Source organism: Scomber japonicus, chromosome 4 (assembly GCF_027409825.1).
Source record: "Scomber japonicus isolate fScoJap1 chromosome 4, fScoJap1.pri, whole genome shotgun sequence".
NCBI lineage: Eukaryota > Metazoa > Chordata > Actinopteri > Scombriformes > Scombridae > Scomber > Scomber japonicus.
The window spans coordinates 6,483,099-6,500,647 of NC_070581.1; the positions used below are offsets into that span (position 1 = coordinate 6,483,099).

General features: G+C 41.1%; 1 protein-coding gene across 1 annotated transcript in view; it reads left to right on the forward strand.

The window, feature by feature from the left end:
* The window catches only part of lamb2l (laminin, beta 2-like), a 44,192-nt gene that overhangs the window by 13,877 nt on the left and 12,766 nt on the right, over positions 1-17,549 (forward strand). Inside the window, exons 4-22 of the mRNA XM_053317339.1 lie at positions 1,971-2,106; positions 2,347-2,420; positions 2,833-3,021; positions 3,852-3,915; positions 4,265-4,467; positions 4,647-4,767; positions 5,707-5,895; positions 6,351-6,530; positions 6,655-6,767; positions 7,533-7,612; positions 7,786-7,942; positions 10,124-10,264; positions 11,836-11,997; positions 12,096-12,217; positions 14,505-14,625; positions 15,091-15,280; positions 15,386-15,529; positions 16,405-16,636; positions 16,723-16,886. Coding sequence (XP_053173314.1) covers positions 1,971-2,106; positions 2,347-2,420; positions 2,833-3,021; positions 3,852-3,915; positions 4,265-4,467; positions 4,647-4,767; positions 5,707-5,895; positions 6,351-6,530; positions 6,655-6,767; positions 7,533-7,612; positions 7,786-7,942; positions 10,124-10,264; positions 11,836-11,997; positions 12,096-12,217; positions 14,505-14,625; positions 15,091-15,280; positions 15,386-15,529; positions 16,405-16,636; positions 16,723-16,886 — 2,782 coding nt within the window. The remainder of the gene's footprint in view (positions 1-1,970; positions 2,107-2,346; positions 2,421-2,832; positions 3,022-3,851; positions 3,916-4,264; positions 4,468-4,646; positions 4,768-5,706; positions 5,896-6,350; positions 6,531-6,654; positions 6,768-7,532; positions 7,613-7,785; positions 7,943-10,123; positions 10,265-11,835; positions 11,998-12,095; positions 12,218-14,504; positions 14,626-15,090; positions 15,281-15,385; positions 15,530-16,404; positions 16,637-16,722; positions 16,887-17,549) is intronic.

Sequence of the window (17,549 nt, forward strand, 5' to 3'; positions counted from 1 at the left end):
GGGTTGGCCCTTTAGACCCACCTGGTTGAGTGGAACTATAACTCTAGACAGGCTTACAAGATAAAGAAGAAGGGGCAAGAAAACAGGGAATGGAGGAAAAGGAAAGACAAGGAGAAATAGGGAAATATCAGTTTCAGAGTTAGGGTTAGGGTTAGTGTTAGAACTGAGGTGGAAAGGAAACTGAATAAGGGAGCTGGACTGTAGCTTTTTTTTTTTTTTTTTGTAAGGCCACCGTTGTAGTGTGACAAAGCAGTGTTTTCGAATCAACATTAGACTTACATCAGTGCATTGTTGGAGCAGAAAGCCTTGTGGTCGAGCTGACCAGGCCTGACTAATGGGATATAAATAAGAAGAGCTCAGAGGAGGCGGGGGTAGAGAGGAGGGGGGGGGGGGGTCTCATAAGCACACAAGTTCAACACCAAATGAAGCTTTAACAGCGTCTATGAAAGAAGAAAAAAAAGAATACAGTCGGAATCTGTCTTTTATTTGACTGTATATAGCAAGAATTTCAACTTTTCTCATCAAAATGTCACTCTTTTACAAATACTTGAAATTCTGCTTTGATTTTTAACTTTTAATAACTTTAATTACTAAAAAGCTACGGATAATACTCAGTGTTATCTAAAGGTTGTTAGGATGGATGGGGCTACTGTGCAGAAAGGAATGCCCCCCTTTAGCAGCTGGGGGTCCGAGCTGAGATTGAGGGCTGATTTATGCTGGGATTAGGGAGGGGGGGGGCGAAGGAAAGGAAAGGAACACACACTCAATTACACATAGACATACATAAGTGGGCGTGGGTGCACAGGTGGTCACGCACATCCACACACACAGAAACACACACACAAAAACACACCACCTTCAGCACACTTTAGGCATTTCTTTTCAAATTCTCAGCCGAGCGTCTTTAACAGCCATGTTGTTGTTAGCAGCTTAATCGCCCCTGACAACAACCTAATTAGTAAACTAGCGCGGTGGAATCCGCTGTTTCTCTGTGCCAGCCTACCCTCGTCCCCCACTCCCCTCCTCGCAGCCCCATCTAGCTCACCCTCTCTCAGCATCTCTGCCCGGCCCCCTTCTTTGTCCCCCTCGCCCCCGCTCTGCCGTTCGAGACCCCCTCTCCACTGCGTACCCGATTCTCTCACCTGCGCCTCTCTTTTCTCGAAAACCCCCTCTTTTTTTTGGGAACTTTTCGAGCACTCCCCTTCATTCAAAAGTTCTTGCTCTTGGCCTCGGCTCCCACATTCTTGTCTCTTTCCCATGCCCTTTCTCTCGCTCTGCCTTCTGCCTCATCAATGTCAGCTTTTCACCATCGGATTGCATTTTCCCCACTCTCCTCTCCCTGTGTGCATCTCTCATAATCATTATCTTAATTATTGATGCGATCCTTTGTGGGTCGGTAGGTGCTTTGGTTTAGACAAGGGGTGTCAAACAAAATGGTCAAGAGGCTACCCGCCAGTTAAATATCAGTGTTGGTTTGTTGTCATTGTTAGCATGTTAGCATTATAGAAATATATTCGTCAAAGCACTACTGCGCCTAATTACAGCCTCACAGAGCTGCTAGCATGGCTGTGACACTTGGGCTTCTCTTTTCTATCTTTTGATTGTGTCAATCAATCAAGTCACCTCTGGCCTTTGTCCAATTCACACTGGTATTAGCACACAGGGGCGCGTTACCCACTTTATTTCTGCTTGATAGATGAAAGCCCTCCAACAGCTCTGTCATATGGGCTTGATTGACATTGTACAACACCATAGAAACTTGTGTACACATCATTAGAATCACTTTCAGAGCGATGATAAAAACACTGACTGTCAATCAAAATCCTCATTTATTTATTTGAATGCGGCTTTGCTCCTCTCTCACCACGGACTGACGCACTGTAAATTGGAGGAGGAGGGTTTATCATCTCCTCAGTGCAAACCTGAAAGAGATGGAATTAAAAAACCACTAATGTTTTTCACCTCGACAGGAATCAGACAAGTGTTTTGAGTGTAACTCCCGGCGCCACTATGACCCGTACCACCACAAAAACAGCCACCGCATCGAAAATGTGATCTACCTCGCAGATCGATTCGAAGACAACACCTGGTGGCAATCTGTCAACGGTGCGTACATAATCAGCTCTGATCAGGTTGTTCTTGTGTTTTCAAATCAATGGTTGGAAAGAATGTGTACATTTGAGATGCAGTGATAAAAAAAAGGAAAATACTATAGCATAAATGTATGTCCATATATGGGTGATATTAGAAGAAGAAACTATAGAAAATGGACAGTGACTGTAGCAGACAAGCCTACAGCATCAGTTGCATTGTTATGCTATCGATTGACAGTCATTTCCTCCACAGGAGAGGAGAGCGTCAGTATCAGACTGAACCTGGAGGCCGAATTCCACTTCACACATCTCATCATGAAGTTCAAGGTACGCACACACTTTTTCCACACATGTACGTGACAAGCCTGCTATGTGCATGTGTGTATTAGTCGACCTCTGTTTGACAAGGTGACTCATGTATGTGCTTGAAGCATGTCAAGGCGCATACTCGTCTTGGTTTTGTGTTTGTTGTGTACACTCAAAAAAATTCAGCGGCTGCATTCCATCCGGCTTGAATCCATTGTCCTGCTGTCAGTGAAGCAAACATGGAATAAGAAGTCTAGATAAATAGTCTGATCACTGATTTTACAGAGATAATGTATAACTTAGTGATTGATGTGGCATGTATTATATTCATACATACACCACAAACCTCCCTGTGATCCCTCTTTTAAAAAGAAAAAAATCACCAAAATAGTAGCAAATGAAGTTAAACATTCTTAAATTCTCTATTTCCCAGACGTTCCGACCTGCAGCCATGATCATCGAGCGTTCTGCTGATTTCGGACGCACATGGCGCCCCTACCGCTACTTTGCCTCAAACTGTACCAGGACCTTCCCAGGCATCCCCGCCAACGGCCTGCACCACATCAATGACATCATCTGCGAGGAGCGCTACTCTGACATCGAACCCTCCACCAACGGAGAGGTAAGACAGGAAAGACTCATCGGACCAGGAGGATACTGTTGATAGTACAGAGATGAAGATGTAGCAGGCAATATTCTTGATTTTTATTTATTTATTTATTTATTTATTAGTAACAAAAAAGCAAAAACATTGTAGCAGTTCATTTCTCAATATTTTAAGAGTTTAGAGACATAAATCATTATAAATTTATTGTGTAGTTTCAATCTTAAAAAAAGGCTACATCGTCTCTGAAAACAGCTAGTCACTCAACTTTTTTATCAGCACTCAAATAGGAGGCATTTGTTGGTGACTATTAAATACCAAAATAATATAAAATTAAAAGTTTAGAAGTTATAATCTGTAACATTTCATTCTCAGTAAATGTGGTGGAAAGACCAGTTCACAGCTCAGTGTTTCTGTTTTATTCATCACTACAATATTAATAATATATAAACTATATATAGCTGATCTGCTGCCACAAAATGTAGACTTGTTTTTAATCAGTCAGTGCTCTGTGACAAACTCAGTGTTTCCTGTGACTTTCACAATAAAAGTCACCCCATGTTGAATGCTTTTAATGTGAAATAGCAGCAGCAGCAAATGTTTCCTGTGAATCCCTCATGCATGTGACACCAATATGAATCCACTAATGAAAACTACTCTGTTTGACATAGACATTCAGTGCTGTAATTGTCTCATTTAAATACTATTAATGAGAGAACATTTGTAAATTTGTTCATTTCATTTGAACATGCCTGTTTTAAAATCGATGAAAATTTCCTCAAACCCTAAAATCTAACAGGATTTCTCCCAAAATGACTTACTAAAAAACCCTCTGTTTTGCATTTAAGGTCATTTATAAAGTTTTGGATCCTGCCATTCATGTGAAAGACCCCTACAGCTTGGACATTCAAGGTTAGTGAAGTGTTCTTCAGTTTTCTTTAACAAAGACTGTTTGTATCAAAAGTTCAAACATGAGTCAATTTGAATTCAGACAAACTTAACACCATCCATAATTTTCCTCTGACTTTAACCTTTACAAGTAAGATGACATCATTTTTGAGGATAAGACAAAAAAGTAAAAGTTGGACATTTTGACATTTAAGTAATATTAAAGTTTAAACAAACAAACTTTTCCTTAGAGGTATCAACAACAAGAATGGACACCTTAATATCAGTCATTTAGGACAAAAACGTTGGCATATGAATACAGCTTCAGCCACAAATCAAGCTTAATGAATCTTTTTTCTTTGATCCTTAACAGAACTTCTGCGCATCACCAACCTGCGTATCAACTTCACAAAGCTGAACACTCTGGGAGACGACCTGCTGGACCGACGCTCCGACGTCCTCCAGAAATATTACTACGCCATCTACGAGCTGGTGGTGAGAGGGAGCTGCTTCTGTTACGGACACTCCTCAGAGTGTGCCAGGGTGCCAGGGGTTGACACGCAGGAACACGGCATGGTGAGTCAGCAAAACGCTATCATTCATCATCTCCAAACTTATCGCATAAAAAAAGGAACAAGAGCAGAAATTGTTTGTGCTTGTCTAATTTGTTTAGCACAAATTATCACAGAGATGATCTCATATCTGACGCTGCTTACATTAACCTATTTACGTTTTGCTGTGTTCTGATTGGCCAGATCCACGGTCGCTGCGTATGCAAACACAACACAGAGGGCCTGAACTGTGAGCGATGTCGTCCTTTCCACAACGACCTGCCGTGGAGACCTGCCGAGGTGGAGAACCCACACACATGCAGAGGTGGGAACACGCTCCACACCTGGTGGTGCTGTCTCAAAAAAAATTCTGATATGAGCATAAACGTTTTAGTTTAGTTTTACTGTCTTTTCTTCTCAAAGGCTAAGCTCCTCAGAACCTCTAGCAAGCAATTTTACTGACTTGTTTGACAGTGATAGACATTTTCTTTTATGTAGCAGTCAGCAGCAGGAATAAGTGTATTACAGCTGAAATCACATTTTTTTTTAGATTACAGTGTATAATTTTAGGCATGGCTTACACAGCATGGGCAGGTTTTTTCAGTGTTTTTATGCGTGTCCCTTATCATTTATGAAAAAAACATCTATATCACATAATGTAGACTGAACATCATCTGCCCTTGAAATCATATAAAGGACGTCAATGCTCAGGCCTTTGTTTAAGACATTTTTAATAATACATAGAAAGTGATTTAATACATTTTTTCTGGTTCTATTGATCCAAAAATAACAAACCCAGTAGTGATAATAAGGCCTTAAACTATTTATTAACTACATGAATTTAATTACATTTATTCTACATTTTTGTCAGCTGTGTAAGACAAATAAATCATAAATATTAGTTAATTTCTTTGTTTAAAAAGGTTTAGTAGAGTCACACTTGTCCATAGTGCTGATGAGCATCTGCTGTAGTTACTGTAGCAACAGTGTTTGGTCTGATGATGCTGGTCTGATGATGCTGATATGAAGTTAATGAGTGTACAATGTCTCTCGACTACAGCCACATGCAAAAAGACCAGCGGCTCATTAAGCTGCTTTTTGCTTGCTTTAAAAGGATTAAAATGGTTGAGCAGAGATGATGTGGTTGATTTTTAGAATATGTCAACTCGACTCTCCCACTGCTGGGGTTTAAATTGTTGTTAACTCTCACAGTGCAGCTAATTAATTAGTCCTTATTTGTTCACTATCTTGCTTGTTTCTCCAGAGTGTAACTGTAACGGCCACTCAGAGCAGTGCCACTTTGACATGGCGGTGTATTTGGCCACGGGTAACGTCAGCGGGGGAGTGTGTGATGAGTGTCAGCACAACACCATGGGACGCAACTGTGAGATGTGCAAACCTTTCTATTACAAAGAGCCTAACAGGGACATCAGGGATCCACGGGTTTGTGTCGGTGAGTCATTTGTTATTTTTGTAAAAATCTGTTTTAGCCATGATTTTGGATTGTCCACTTCTGTGCTTCAATTAAATGTTATATTTACTCTGCCAGTACACTCAGATAGTTCAAGAAATCTTTGAGACTGAGTTCAGAACATATAAAGTTATGAAAAGCTCCATTTAGTTTTAGGATCACAAGCCTCACTGCATAGTATAAATCTGTGTATAATCTATGCAAATTCAGAACAATAGCACAAGGACACATGAAAATCTCCTTACAGTTTGCCTGCACAACAGCCACTTTTAAGGGTCAGTTTTTTCTGTCATGAAGCTAAGTGCTTTTCAGTAAATTTTCCTCATTGCTCTCATCCTGTGTATCTCTTCACATCTTCATTTATGTCCTTTTGTTCTCTCCTCTCGTTCCTTCCCCCCTTTTACTTCCGCTCTCCGCCCCACCCTTCGGACCCCCAGCCTGCGACTGCGACCCGGTCGGCTCTTTGGAGGGGGGAGTGTGCGACAGCCACACCGACGTGGACATGGGGATGATCGCGGGACAGTGTCGCTGCAAAGCCCACGTCAAAGGCATGCGCTGCGACGACTGCAAGGAGGGTTACTACGGCCTGAGCCAGAACGACCCGCTCGGTTGCCAGCGTACGTATGCTAGCGTCTGTCCAACTACTGGAAGGATGGAAATCCAAGAGGAGATCTTTAAAGCCCCTCTGACACTTTTCTTACTCTCTCTCTCTCTTTCTGTGTGTGTGTGTGTTTCCATCAGCATGCAACTGTGACCCTCGTGGCATCATTATGGTGGGAGCCCCGTGTGATCAGATCAGTGGAGACTGCTCCTGCAAAAGATACGTCACCGGCCGCTACTGCAACCAGTGTCTGGTTAGTCACAACTGTTCTGCTTTTGGGAGCATGTCTATGTTCCCACAGCTCTATGTTCCCACAGCACTATGTATGTTCCCACAGCGCTATGTTCCCATGTTTCTAAGAGATTATTAAAATTTAGCTGTGTGGGAACATAGGGCCTAATTTTGAAAAGAAAGTTAGAAATGTGGGAACCTCGGGCTGTGGGAACATAAAGCTGTGGGAACATAGAGCTGGCCCCCTAGTTTTTAAATATTTAAATACTATTGATAATTATGGGGGTTATACATATGGCCATGAGCTAGTACTCATGTCTTTGTCACAATAAAGCATATTTAAAGAGGAAAACTAAAGAACAGAACATACTTTTTATATTTTGTTGAGGGCAATGATAGCAATTGTTTTGACTGTTTTGCCATTTCATAAGTGGTGGCGTTTTCAGAAAGCACCTAAATAAGCGCCATTTTTAAAACCCAGAAGAAGACTAATATTAAGGTCCTATCAAGGTCCTACTCTGCAATGGAGACACAACATCCTAGAGGACTAAAGCACTAAATACAAGTGTAAACGACCATCAAGGCTACATTTGACTACATGTCTGTTGGAGTGTAAACGCTAATATGTCCTGATGAGTCTTCGATAAGGACGTAACAGGAAATTATATCACTAATGTACAACAACGTGGCAGTTGTTTTGGTGAAAGCCAGGTGTATGTTAATGCCAGGCACACTATACATGTCATTGTGCATCATGGTTTCTAAAGTTGATTTCCATCCCTGATAGCCTGAATACTGGGGACTCAGTAATGACCTGGCTGGCTGCAGACAGTGTGACTGTGATTTCGGTGGAGCCTTCAACAATAGGTACAGATTTTCATTTTTTTATGTATCTTTAATGTATACTTTCTTTATAAAAAAAGTCTAAGTATGGCATATATATATATATATATACTGTATACATATATATAACTATGACGTGTGTGTGAGTGAAGTCAGTTATAAAAAGACATTGAAAGTTTTCTTCTCTGTTCCACAAGGTGCATGATGGAGAACGGACAATGCGACTGCAGGAGACACCTCATAGGTCGACAGTGTTCGGAGGTGCAGCCCGGCTATTTCTGCGCTCCACTCGACTACTACAAGTACGAAGCAGAAGATACCACGGGGTACTCACCCAGCGACCCAGCGCTGCCGGTGAGAACACAGCTATAATTCCGCCCCGCTCATTAATCCACATCTCAGCTCGCTGTTACTCCTGGATTCAGAATGTTAATAGATCTTCAGCAACAGAAGATGAGCTGCTGCGTTGGTGTAGAGCTGTTAGGAGGGTAGGAAGGTCAAGTCGGAAGGTTAAACAGGATCAGATACAAAAAAACCCAACACATACACTTTCATAAACACTATAGAACAGCCATGTTTGTCTTTTTCTTTTAGAAATAGGGTTTGATAAAAAGATCAGTACCACTCTCATATCTGGTAAATCATGGCTTCATGTGCTATAACAAGGTCTACAATATAATATATAACAATATAATATATACCAACATCTTAACAATATAATATATATATATATCTTTCTTTTTCATGTTCTCTCTCATCAGTAGTACATGACAGCTGTATCTTTGTTGCTCTTGTGCTGCATCCTTGAACAGTGAACTTTAATCAATGAGCCTTGCATAACAGACACATATCTCAGCACCATCAACAGAAGCTTTAACCTTGTGATAGCTCTAGACATTGTTATGGATATAACAGATGTATATTTCCTGTTGTTCTGATTCCATTGTTGGGATTTTGAAGGATTGGCATTCAATGCATATGCATGGGTGATAAGTCGAAAGTGCTTTTCAGACAGAATACTGGCTCCATCTATCTGTTAAAGTGATGTTTTCTCATGAAGACACAGCTGTCTTTTACGTGAATGTTTCTTACAGCTTTATTCAGACACCACCGTATTTACGGAAACATTTAGCACCTGCTGCATGAGAGAGAGTGTCAGTTAGAGGAAAAGACCATTTCCTTTCACAACCACTTCAATCTAGTTAAATACATCGTTCTGTTAACATTCTCCTCAAGCTTCCACCTGACCAGCATGTCACAACCATTATGACAAGCCTGTTCCTGCTGTCAGTGACTAATACTACCCACTATCACTCTCACATTCTCTCCTCCACCCTACATCAGCATCTCTATCCTCTACCTCAGGGGCGTCAAACATGCGGCCCGCCAAGGGTTGCGATCTGGCCCACTTGTCATCCAGTGCTCTTTTCCTTCCTTCCATCTGTCCTTCCTTCCTTTCTTCCTTCTGTCCTTCCTTTCATCTGCCCTTCCTTCCTTTCTTTCTTCCTCCCTTCTGTCTGTCCTTCCTTCTTTCCTTCCTCCCTTCTGTCTGTCCTTCCTTCTTTCCTTCCTTCCACCTGTCTGTCCGTCCTTCACTATCTCTCTTTCCTACCTTTCTTCCCTCCTTCCTTTTGCCTGTCTTTCCTTCCTTCCCTTATTTCCTTCCTTCCTTCTTCCCTCTATCTTTTTAATGATCCGGCCCACAGAAGATCAAATTGGTCTGTATGTGGCCCTTGAATGAATATTAGTTTGACAACCCTGCTGTACCAGCTCTACCTATTCTCTTTCCTCACATTCTTTTCTTCTGTCTATCTCCTCGGACCCCGTACCCCCCCTCCCCACCCACATTCAGCCCTCTGGGCAAGCTCAGGCAGACCACGTTTACAACATCACCACTACAGGAATGTGAGGGGGGAATAAGGCAAGTATTGACTCCAGTGTGTTATGAGTAGAAAGGCAACAGTGCAAGACACAGAAGATGAGGAGATGTGTGATGAGAGGCCGTCGTCTCCTGCTCCCGAGTCGAGTGAACGCGGTTTGTCGACGTGTTGAAGTGATGGCGGGTGGAGATGGAGTGTGTGTACATGCTGGAGGACAGAAAAGAGGGGCAGATTGGGGAGGATACTGTCAAAGTTCTGCATTCTTGCGCATAATTCAAACTCCGTAGCTGAAGTGACCCATAAAAACAGCCGACAGTAGCGCAGATACCGAGCTGTCACAACCGATTACTGCTGCGCGGCACACACACATACACACACACTTACACACACACACAGACAGCCTTGCAGTCTTTGTTTCTGTCTGTCACACTCTGGGGTTTTCAGCACAGCGTGGATCTCTCTGCTTTGTCCTTTTTCCTTTAGGAATGAGAAAGCTGTACAGGATGAAGTTCATAGACTATGAGAAGTGTTTCTGTTACAAGTGCAAAGACTGACATAGAATTAAACCCTCCTCTCCTCTTCTCTCCTCTCCTCTCCTCTCCTCTCCTCTCCTCTCCTCTCCTCTCCTCTCCTCTCCTCTCCTCTCCTCTCTCAGGGCAAAGTTCGGCCTCAGGCAGAGACGGACTGCGTTCAGCACCTCAGCAACCAGCTGAGGAGGCACCGACGTCATCGCCGCATCACCAACTCACAGCAGCATCGGGCAGCGCTGAGACGCATCCGCCAGCTTCAACAAACAGTAGGTGGAGAGTTTCAGGTACCAGGTGGACAAAAATCAATGTAGATAAGGTGTTGCCAACTATTATGACCTGTGAGCCCTAAAACAACACAGTGTCTACTTGTTACACCTAAGTGTCCTCAGATTTATCCCTTTTTATGGACATTTAGAGGCTTTATGAGGTGAAATTACCTTGTACTTCATTTATGTTAACAATATATAGTGGCATATAGTGTAAAATAATAATAATAATAATAAGAAGAAAGTAGAAACACTTTTCCATAACCATACAGCCATCTGTTATTGCTGAGGTAGTTGCGAAGTTTCACTTTCAATCACAGAATATGGAAAAAAGAAGTGAAATCTTACTTTTATTGTTTAAGTAGACCCACAGAATGTCTGACAGACAGCCTCAGTCTCTGCTTAAAGAACCAGTCTAAGAGAAATAATGAGTTATAAACCATGGAGAGATATTACCATAGAGTAAAATATAAAAATAGAAACGTACATGATGCTTCACCTTCAAATTACAGTGACCTGAAAGCACTGAAGTAGATGAGCAGAACCGTAAAGCAATTTAGCCTGAAAGACTCATAAAATGGAAATGAATATCCATGACATACACCTGAATTAAAAGGATAATTACCGTTTTTTACAACCAGGACCTTATTTCTAGCATAAAATACGACCATTTACTCACCCAGACAACTTTGGTGTCATTTGGAGTCGTTCGGACGACTGCGTATATCCGTATAATGCGAGTACACCGGTCGTCCGAACGACTCCAAATGAGACCAAAATTGTCTGGGTGAGTAAATGGTCGTATTTTATGCTAGAAATAAGGTCCAGGTTTTAAAAAACGGTAATTATCCTTTAAAGTCAATTGAAGTCAGTAATCAGGTAGTTCACTTTTAGGGTGAACATGACCTTTAACTGCAATACTAAGCAACATCTTTATATGAACAGTACAACATTTTCCAAAGCTTCCAAGCTTCCAAAGGATTGTGGTCATGTGCTCTGTGCTCCACCTGGCATTTTGAGGCTACTTAGAAGAATTAAATACTTGGCTGTCAAATTAGTTACATCATATCAAACTGGTCAGGCTGAAAAAAGAGCTGTGAATATGTACTGTAGGACTGCAGGGATATTTAGAGTCCATTAATTCCCTTTTTACTGGATTACCTAAAAAGTCTGGAAGAAGAACTGCAGCTGGTTCTGAACGCTGCGACCAGAAACTAAAACAAAGTAATGGATCACATCACCTCGTCAATGGCTACGTGTGTCTTTCAGAACCAATTTTACAGTTCTTTTACTTGTTTATAAAGCTTTAAATGACGTTGCTCCTCCCTACATCAGAGATCTTCTTTCATTTTATGTTCCAGCCAGATCACTGACATCCTCCACTGCTTCTGTGTCAAATGTTCCTTATGTGTATTTGGGCATGAAAAGGTGCTATATAAATAAAGCTGAGTTGATTTGAGTAAAGAGCAAGAAAACAGATAGTCGGGTCACAAAATTGAAAGAGAGAACGTGATTATAATATCAAGTAAAAGAAGAAATCATTTTTGTCTAACTACGTCTGTCTCTTTCAGCCGGACGTGAGACCCGTTCACAGAGAACACACTCCCAGCCACATGGTGACGTGGACCGGTCCCGGTTTTGCCCGTGTCAAAGACGGTGCCGGCCTGGTGTTCACTATCGATAACATCCCATACGCCATGGAGTATGACATCATGATCCGCTACGAACCTGAGGTGTGTGAGCATGTGGACATCAAACTACAGAGTTGATCTCTTCTCCTAATTAATATAAGTCTTTTGAACTAAGCTTGCGTGTGTGTGTGTGTGTGTAGTCCACAGAAGACTGGGAGGCCATAGTTAGTATTTCATCTGTACTGCTGCCTTCAAGTCTCCGATGTGGAAACCTTCTACCAACCGAACAGCTCTACACAGTCACCTTGCCGCACCGCAACAGGTACCAAAACTCAGATGTATGCACTGTATGTATGTGTGTGTGTGCGTGTGTGTGTGTGTATGTGTGTGTGTATGTGTCTTTGTAGTTCTGAGATTTAGGCCGCTATGTTTATGAAGTCACTAAAGGATTTGTTCAAGTATTCCCAGTCTGGATGTGTCTTTGTGTTGATTTATAGCTCAGGAAGAATTGCATCATTGCATTGTTGTCACTAAAACCTGCCGAGGCTTGTGTGCACTGTGTGAGTCGGGCCTGTATTATTAACTATTGATTCACTGATAAGAGGGCAAACATACCAGAAAGCCTGTGTAAGAATCAGCTACAGCGATATAAAAAGAAGGGCAGCAGCTTTGTTTACTGTAGCTCAGAGCTGTCGGAGCCGAGCAGAGAAAAGTACAGTCTGGCAAGGAATTAATATGTGTATCCAACCTCAAACACGTGTTCCAGGTTCACTGAGTGCTTCTTACATTAGTTTTTTTTTTTTTAAACATCTTAAAATGGTTACACTAGCATTAGCATTTAGTATTACACTTCCTTAAAGTTGGACAGCTACAAGAAAGAATGGTTCAAATGGATACAGCAGAGGCCACTATTGTGAATGCGTGTGTGTGTGTTTGTGTGTGTAGACTTGATATTAAGATGATAATCAGCTGGAAATGATCTTAATAAAGAGGAAAACTGCAAAAACAAAGCATACTTCTTGCACGATATATTTTAATGTTTCATCTTTTCATCTTCAATTAAACCAGAAGTGTTTAAACTATTCCATAAAGGGTCATGTGGCTGCAGGTTTTCATTTCAACCAAGAAGGAGCACACCAGGCTTGACTCATTTAATCAACTGATCTCACTCTTCAGATGGTTGATTGGTCGAATCATGTGCTCTTGTCCTGCAGACACATGGCCCTTTATTGAATAGTATGGAAATGCCTGAATGAAACAATAATAGTATGTTATTAACATCATTGTAGTCAAGTTATAAATGATGTCAGTGGGTATCTGGCTGTGTCATCATAAATCTACTGGTCTCCATGACAGTTAAAACCCTTCAGTGATCCAATCACCAGTAATTAGCAGTCTGTCTGATATTAGATGTTTCTCTTGAATTGTGTATTTTGACCTTGAAATAAAGGAACATGGTTTGTATTATGAATATGTGTGTAATTATAAGAGTGCAGACAGGTCTACAGGGTCTTCAGGTAGGCACAATCTCAATAACTGGTGTATCATTGAAAGCTTAATGTGTTGCAATTAGACCGATTACTGCAGATCAATTGAGATCAAGTGTTAATCATCCCTGCAGAAAAATCGAGGCAGGAAAAAAGTAGGATATAGGATAAAAAATAAAAAAATCCCAACATTAAGACTGTTTAGTTTCACCCTGCTGAAAAGCCTTTCATAGTCTCAATTCATCTGGAACTAAGAGGGCAGACCCTGCCCGGATCTAGCTGTCTCAGCGGACCGTAGCTCTCCTTCCGTTCTCTGCGGTTGGTCCGTCAGCCAAAGCCAATTAGCAAAGTGAGCTCAGAGCACAGGCAGAGGGGTGGAAGCCAAACACACAGGTAGAGAGTTGTGAACAGTGTTGTCTGTGGTGAACATTGTTTGCTTTAGAAACAAACAGCAAGTCAGGACATGGGAAAAGGAAATAACCTGGCACCAAAACATCCAGAGCAAGACACACCAAGTAGAAAATGAATGTAAATACTGTAGGCATAAAACAAGAAGAAATAACATTAGTATTTTATTATATTTTGACTTATTATTAAGAGAATTGTAAATGGGTTTGTTGAGCGGAAATTCACTGTTAACCATTGCAAAATAAAAGCAATAAGGGTTCATATTGTGTGTGTGTGTGTGTGTGTGTGTGTGTGTGTGTGTGTGTGTGTGTTTAAAAAATAATTCCCAAATTCACACTAAAAATATGAATAACTTCTCCGCCTTATTGCTGTATTGTCTTCTCTGTCTTCTTATAAAACGTTTAACACTGATGCTAAACCTTTTGACTCTATGTGGGATTAAAACACATGATATGACAAAAACGTCTAACTCAGTTTTATAGAATATGAGAAAAAATATTACCAGCAACTCAGTAGTATGTAGTTTTTACATTGGTACACAAGGCTGATTGGTCAGTGTTTGGCAAAAACTTTAGATTCATAGAGGTAAGCAGATACTTCCTATCAAGTATTGAACCCAATTGGTGGAAGGAAATAGGGAGATGGAAGGAAAAGGAAGGAGAAAGAAAATATATACTATCAAAGTCTGAATTTACATGTGTCATGTTCTTCCAGGTACATCCAGATGCCCAGGCCGTTCTGTTTCGAGCCAAGCAATCGTTACACGGTGTCAATCAGGTTCCAGCGCCACGGGGTCTCACACAGACATCTCACCGCCTTCATTCTTATAGACTCGGTCTGTCACACCACTACCCTCATTATCCACCTTTAAGACTTGCTTTTAAGCTGTCCCTATTAAAAAAGTATCTCTACATTAAATGATGATGGAGGTTAAATTCCTTCATGTTTCACACCATGATGTTTCCCCCTAGTGGTGAGAAAATCCAATTGCAAATGTCAAATCAACTTTTGCTTGGGACTGGCTTTTAAATAAGTGAATAAGCGTCCTTTTAAAGCACCTTTTCAGTCATTTAAATCATGAAACAAAAAGAGACTAAAGAATTCCCAGTGAAGAAAGAATAACCTTTTCAAAGACACATTGTAAGTCAAATAGCTGTGCCTATGACAATGTTCTTTCTGTGCGAGCTATGTTTAAAAGAAGTATAGCATTTTTATGTTTCTCTATCGTTATCGTATCTCTTATAATTAATACCACTTTTTTTAAACTCTGGCTTGTTTTGTTTTTTTTATACCACAATAGCTGGTTCTGATCCCCAAATATACCGAGCTTCCGGGTTTCAAAGACGATCCGGAGGCAGAGCATCGACGAGAAGAGATGATTCGCTACATGTGCCTGGATTCCTTTATGATGACGCCGATGCCCGCTCTGGCTGAGATGTGCACCAAACTTATCTGTAGCATTTCATCCATCATTCACGACGGTGCTCTGGGTTAGTAGACACAGAAACACTGACAGTTTAAAACCCTTTATTTGCTTTTTAAATGATATTTATTTGCTGATATATTCTTTCTTGTGTTAAATGTGTTGTATCCAGCTTGCCAGTGCGACCCACAGGGCTCCCTCAGCGGTGAATGTAATAAGGTCGGAGGTCAGTGCCATTGTAAACCTAACGTGATGGGTCGGCGCTGTGACCAGTGTGCTCCAGGAACCTATGGTTTTGGAATTAATGGCTGTACTGGTGAGTCTGTTCACATGATACAGTAACATTGTTTTTTTTACAGATCAGGGCATAAGGCGACCCCAGAGCCAGATGTGGAAAGAGTCTTGTAAAAAAATCTTGTAAATCTTGTAAAAGAAAATGAAATTACGTGACTTTTTTTTAAAGTCGAGTAAAAAGCATCAGTCTGGTGCAGCTTCACTGACCTGTGTGCAGAAAGCTGACTTGTACACTTGTTCAAGCCCAGTAACTTAAATACATCTGGGTTATTATATACCTGAAAACTCACAGATGTAAATAATGCTGTTCTATTTGCTACGATATCAGGTTTGTTTTGTTTTTGTTAAATGCCTCTCATAGATTTGTAAGCTGCAATAAACTAGAAAATCCCATTTTACAGGTTTTTATATGTAAAAATGTATATTATATGTAGATTCTAATATTTTCTAAGGCAGAACAAGACATAAATTATTTTCATGTTTTCTGTCCCTGATACTGTAGCACATTTCTGATTTGTCCCGCTGTAGAACACGATTGCCTTTTCAGATTTATATCCTTTTTCACCCAAAGAGAAGCGTGCTTACACTGTGTCATTTTAAGCCACTGCGCTGTAAGAGAAAATTCAGCCTATTCTTATAATTCAAACTGATGCTGTCAAATCAATACAATCAATACAGAACTGCTCTACATCTATCTATCCATCAGATCTAGGTCATTTTCTGGAGGTCATGCATTCACATATGTAATGGTCTCAATGTGGAACTCTTTGCACAAACCATTGAGCTTAGCTATAGAACTGTGGCGTCTGCTTCAAATGTGCTATTGATGTTGGAAAAACAAAACCTTGACCTCATGCTCCTTTCCAAGAAAACATTTAAATACCTTCTTCCTTCCAGCTTGTGACTGCCATGCGGAGGGTTCGTTTAGCCACCAGTGCGACTCAGTTACAGGCCAGTGCCACTGCAGGCAGGGGGCCACTGGGCGTCAGTGTTCTGACTGCCAACCAGGTCAGTGGGGCTTCCCCAGCTGCAGCCCCTGTCAGTGTAACGGCCACACAGACAGCTGTGACCCCCAAACCGGAGAGTGTAGAGACTGCAGGGACTACACGGCAGGACATCTCTGTGACCAGTAAGAATCACTCTGTGTCAGACTGTACTCTATTTTGGTCCCTGGTTATTTGACTCATTGTAAATGACGCATTTCATTTGTCACAGGTGTATGACAGGATTCTTTGGAAACCCGATGCTGGGCTCAGGGGAACACTGTCGGCCCTGCCCCTGCCCCGGTAACCCCGGTTCAGACCACTTTAATGGCTACACATGCCAAGCTGACCACAGCTCCAACCAGATCATCTGTAACTGCAAACAAGGCTACGCTGGTGAGTTACTCATCACATTGTACTGCACCGTCTTTAACTGGGCTTATATGACTGGTCTGTTAACATTATTAATGCTTAACAAACAACTTCAGTCTCACATCACTGAGAAGCAATTTAAAAGTAGGGATCGACTGATATCACATTTTCAGGGCCGATTCTATTACTGATAATTAGTAAATCAAGGAGGCTGATAAACAATATTTGCAGCTGATATTCAGTTGCAGTAAATGTTAAAATTGTAAAATGCTGAAATTTACAGCAATCTAAACCTCAAACAAGGCTGCCTTTAACTGAACATATGTTTAATGGAATGTTTCTTTGTAATATGGAATATCTGAACAATACATTTTTAAAAAGTGCATGATATAATTAGTAATGATGTATTACAAACTGAATGGACAGCAGGCAGTAAACTTTGAAGATAGCACTGAACACTGATAGCTGTAGTCTAATTATTAAAATGAAGTCTGGTTTCTCAAGGAGCAAATGCATCATAGTACAGGTAAGTGTGTGTTTGTGTGTCTATGTGTGTGTGTGTGTGTGTGTGTGTGTATTTTTCAACCAATTGCCCTGGAGATTGTGTAAGGGGAGTGCTCTTAATGTGAACACCCACAACTGATTCAATAACTTTCGTGCGCTACTAACTTTATGTCATCACTCTGT